Below are 5,267 nucleotides of genomic sequence, written 5' to 3'. Positions count from 1 at the left end.
TGATTGTTTCTGATTTAAGTAGCTCAAAAAGATGTTCTAGAAGTTGGATTAAAGCCATGTTGCACCACAGGAAATCTGTTGAAAATCTGCTTTGGGGGGTTTTTTGGAAGATATTAATATGTGGTTAAAAAGCAGAAAACCAGGATAATGGGCCTACTGAACAATAGGTTTTAGTTATATTTTTGATTGCCACCGTTGCATATTAAAATAATGCAGGCATTAACCAGGGGTCATGGAGTCCCTAGGTCAATTGTTCAAATCTCTGTCAAGTCTGTTCTTGATCAAAAGTGTTACCAACAAAGGTCTAGTGGCCACAGGCATATAAAACGAGCTTGGGTCTGATCTCTTTGAACACATGTCCATGTTCAGAAGCCCTTCACTATATTAAGCTTTAGTTGACATCTTTTTTATTCAGAGTCTTAACAGAGACCTAGACATAGAATGAAAATGAAGAGCTGAATTTTCTTTTTCAGCTTTAGAGGCAGACTCCCCAGATCTCAGTTCAGGCTGTCTAGTGTCATAGCATAGGCATTTGATACTTCTGCTACCCCTGATATGCCCCATCTGATTTTTTTGGTTACAGAGGACTTTATTCTTCAGCCCTGTCAACCTTGCACCTTTCATCTTGTCTAAAATTGACTGGTGAATAGTCCTGTGAAGGCAGAAACCATAAGAACTGTTGCTCAGCTGTAGGTCATCACGATAAAGGACACTGGCAATTCAAATAATTCTGAGAATTTGACAACTTGACTGGGACACGATGCCGTGAATTAATTAATCTACCTTGGCAGTGCTCCGCTGGTGAATATTTAAATAGGTAGGTAGTCAACATTAGAACTTTGAAACTTAATACATGTTGGCAGCAGGAGAGCACAGGTAAACCAATAGTCAAATTAAAGTGTAAGTAGCATTCTTGTTATCTCTAGCTCTGCATAAATATGCATTCCTCATATGAAAGTATAATAATAATTAAACCTCTTAACCTTATTTGGTCCTTTTTCAGCTAACAACTTCTAATAGGGAAAACAGGAACACAACTATTCATTAATATGCAGATAAATTGTGTATTTTACACTCAGGGAAAACACCCATTCATTTGAATGTTGGCTTTGCTTGAGAAAAGGATTTCGCAATATGGCGCTAATCCTTCAAGTAAATAATGAGCTGAGGAAAAGAAAAAGCAACACAAGAGACAAATGGAGGGAATTATGAAGGTAATGCAGAATAAAAGTTGAAGCAACAGATCTACTAGCTCAGAATATCAGTGTTAACCAAAAATATAAAAGAGTATTAAACATCACTGAAATATATTGCTAAAATGAATAAATGGTTTGAGAAATAGGATAGGATGTGGACACAAGAAAGCAGAGGAAAATTGCGTTGCTAAACTTTGTTGAATATAGAAGGACCTGGTGTTAGTCCCAGGGGAAAGGAAAATATGAAAATAAGAATTGCAGCAGAGACCCTGATCAGTGATTAAAATAATGGGGAGAAAGAGGATTTAAATCATCAGCCAACTCTACATAAGGATAAGGCTGAAGTCCTGGTCAAGTAGCCCAAACCCATGCAGTTATTCTCATGAGTGAACAGTGTAAGACCGCATCCATAGTGTGAAGGCCTGATTAGAGACTTGTAGATTTAAAAGGCCCCAAAAGCAGATTGTAGGGTAAAAGCTGTTCATGTCTACATTCTTGGTTCAAATACAGCTCATGCCAGCAATGCCTGGAAGTAATTAGTTATGAGAAAGTTAAGTGAATTTGCTACTGTTTCTAGCTTACAGGTATCCACATCAGTTATCCACTACCTTTATTGGCATCTTGATAGAGAAGTAAATAGTTGAATGGGAATGGAGACTAAAGGGATACTTTCATGGAGATGGTCTCCACAATAGTTGGTTGCACATATTCCCTCAAAGAATTATTTTGATGAAAAATCATATTTTTCACCTAAATAATGTTTTTGTTTATCTTCCATGATTTTTTAACAGATCCCCAAATGTTTATTCTTTCTAAAGATTTCTATGGAAAATACTGTTATCTTCTTGGTTCTAGTCCATAGAAACATAGTATAGGCATGTTACCAGGACATTGTGAAAGTATTCAGCATGCCCACAGAATGAAAGTGAAGGTTAAAGACAAGACTCTGGTGTCAGTCTGACAATTATCTGCTAAGAAGTTAAACAAAATAGAGTAAAAAATGAAAAGAAGAATCAAATGCTACAAGGAAGCTAACGTTTAAAATGTATACTCGTTAGTCTATATCTCAGATAATATGCGTTAGTCTATCTCAGATCATTCAAATTGGCTATGGACTGCAGCACATCCTGGGTCACCTGGAGTATCTTTCCAGAAATATTCAAAAGAACCAAGTCAACTGTCACCCCATCGGTGCAGCTGAAAGAACATCATTAAAAATGCAGCAGACAGACGATGCATTTTGACAATATCAGTTTCATGTACTTTCATATGGCACTTCTCCAAAATTAAACCAAAGGGCCAACATAGTTCAACAACAAATGCTTCATCCATCTGTGTTAGTTGTGATGCATTTCTTTATCCAGCTAAAACACCGCATACCTCTGAAAGCCTTGAGCTCTGTTCTGAAGGTGAGTAGGCCCATTATATTGAGAACTTTTGGTTTTCAAAAACAAAACCCCACAAATTTTTAGGTGCCTAACTTCTAACTGATTTTGGTGGGAGATAGGTATCTAATAGGATCTGTGGGCACGTCCCAAAGTATCCAAAATATAATAAAATATACATACTTTAAACAATGAAACCAGCCAAGTATCTGAACCACTTTGCCCTATTGATTTGTTTGTTGCTGCCTCGTGAATTCCAGAAAGCGCTTTAACACATGCTAAAGTCCGTCCCTATTTAGGACGATAGTCCCGTTGAAGTCAATGGGACTCAAAAGCACATGCTTAATGTCGCGGCACACCTCGCTGCCCCACTCCTAGAGAGGGGAGAACTGCTGGGGAAAAGCCTTAGCAGAGATAATGAGCACAGCTGCAGGTTGCCAGGGCAACTAAGGAGAGCCAGCTGCCTGTAGGAGGTAGGGCCTGGCCCTTATAAAGCCCAGGGCTGAGGCCGGGCTAGTAGTTCTCTGCCTGCAGTCAGAGGAGCAGGAGCAGTTAGGATGCAAGGGGAAGCCTAACAGCAAGTATAGCTTGTGAGAGCTCCAGAGGCTGGAGCAATGATGTTAAATTACAGCCAGGAGGCTTATGTTGTTAGGGCTCAGTGCCTTGTGTTTTGGTTATAGCCAGGAGGCTGGTGTTTGCTTTAGTATTTGTATTACACCGGTGGTTTGGGTGAGGCTATAAGGGGTTGGAGGAGGCCTCATAGGGACCCCAGAGAGGTGGGGCCCTAGTGCCCAGAGGGTGCATTATCCTCATAAAGGGACCCACAGTGGTGTGGGGGCCCTAGCGCCAGTGAGGGCGCAGTACTCATAGGGGGGGCTCACAGGAGTGTGAGGACCCTGACGCCAGTAAGGGCGCAACTTGCGGGGTGTGTAGACCCCAGCCCAGAGAGGGGCATTTAAAGAGCCCAGTGGGGGCACAGCAAGTCCCAGAGAAGGGGGACCATTGCGAGGCCCAAAAGGGGCAATGTTCGAGAGGCCCAAGGGGGCAAGATTGAGAAGCCCAGGACGGGCATAGCGAGCCCGGTAACAGGCTAGCACTGCAGAAAACCCAGGGTGGGGGCAGGGTGCTGCGGTGGACCCAGACCAAAGGAGTTAGCAGCACAGCGCCCCAGAGAAGGGCGGTGCTGCGGTGGTCCCCAGGAAAAGGGATAGCGGCACAGTGCGCCCGGCAAATGAGAGGTTAGCAGTGCGGCGGGCCTAAAAGACCGGTGGCTCGAGCGGACGTCCCAAAGTGGACTAGACCAGAGTGGGCCTCAAGAGTCCCAAAGAGAGGGGCAGTGTTACTAAGAGTCCCAGTGAGGGGCACTGTATTAGAGAGAGCCCGGAGTGGGCACAGCGAGAGCCCAGGAAGGGGCGCTAGTATAGAGACCTACGGGGAAGGCCCTAGAGCGGGCTAGATTACAGAGGAGGACCCGAGAAAGCGGGTGTGTATTTTGACCGGACAACGTCTATCCCATCAGCAAGGCTTGGGGCGTGGTATTAGGGGTTGGTAGGAGCCACGCGTAGCCCATAAGGCTAGGGTGCCTGGGGAGCACCTGTCATACCGGGAGACCCCCAGGGGGTCCGGGAACACACAGGGACAGAAGTCCCAGCTAACCGTGCCCAGGGAGTCGTAAGGCAGCCTCCCAACTATATACAAACATCAAAGACGTGGCAGGCGAGAATTTGAGGGTGCCCTTGGGCCGACTTGGCACGGTGAGGGGGCCGTAAGGAGATCACGGCCCTCCTGAAGGACCCCGCCATGACACTTAACTACTATCTTGAATAAGCACAGTTTCTTGAACTGATCATTTTTAAGCTCTTCGTGGTAGGGACATGCTAATACTCCTAACATTCAGTTAATGCCCAAAAAGAAAATCCTTGAGAATCAACATTCAAAATGTCATCTTTATTAAATATAAAGACATAATGGATTCCAAGTTTTCATTATCCCTTACTATAAGTAATGGCATCACTGTGAGATACTTTGTCCTAGATTTTTGGCTTCACTTTTTCAATTAGCCTAAGTTGTGATAAAGCTATATATCATGCTTCAAAGGGTTAATTATGCAAGGTGGCATAGATCACTACAAGAGTTGAGAGAAGACTACGAAATAAAATCATAAATTTATATGCTTGAATTCTTAAACAATTTTGTGCGGATTATGTTTGTTCCTTTCCAGACATATTTTTAAGAAAGGAGTTCACGGGCAGGGAACAGCGAGCAAATGTTGGAGAACACTCGGGTATAGAAAAAATTCTAAATCTGAGTACTCCAGTAGAAACCTGATTTTAGGAGTTGTGTTTATTCAGACAGGCAATACAAAAACACTATACATCCAAAGTAAGTCAAAACCATATTTAAGGACCTCTGGATTTGTTCCAGTAGGCCCTTCAGCAGGGTGGAGCTTAACGTCTTATGGGATCAGGTCCTAATATAGCAGTAGCATCAGTAAAGTACTGTTGCTGTGATTAAGCTTACAATACATTAGAGAAGCAGGGCAGAAGGCTGCCCATGATCAAAAAAACCAGCATGTCTACTTTAATTAAGACCAGTATGCACTGAATATTTGTGGCTTCAGAAAAAAGTGAGAGGAGGAGAAGACAATTAAAAATATGAAATAAAAATAAATATGGAAGATTCATAG

The 5,267-nt window shown here is 42.9% G+C and overlaps 1 protein-coding gene across 1 annotated transcript in view; it reads left to right on the top strand.

Annotated features, from left to right (window-relative positions):
• Positions 1–1,134: 1,134 nt before the first annotated feature.
• ATP11B (ATPase phospholipid transporting 11B (putative)) overlaps positions 1,135–5,267 on the top strand; it is a 114,890-nt gene continuing 110,757 nt past the window's right edge. The window contains exon 1 of the mRNA XM_025195918.1: positions 1,135–1,152. Within this exon, the coding sequence (XP_025051703.1) occupies positions 1,135–1,152 (18 nt within the window). The remainder of the gene's footprint in view (positions 1,153–5,267) is intronic.

This window comes from Alligator sinensis, unplaced genomic scaffold, assembly GCF_000455745.1.
Source record: "Alligator sinensis unplaced genomic scaffold, ASM45574v1 scaffold301_2, whole genome shotgun sequence".
Taxonomy (NCBI): Eukaryota; Metazoa; Chordata; order Crocodylia; family Alligatoridae; genus Alligator; species Alligator sinensis.
The sequence above is the reverse complement of the archived record's forward strand: the minus strand, read 5'-3'. Positions and strand labels throughout refer to the sequence as shown.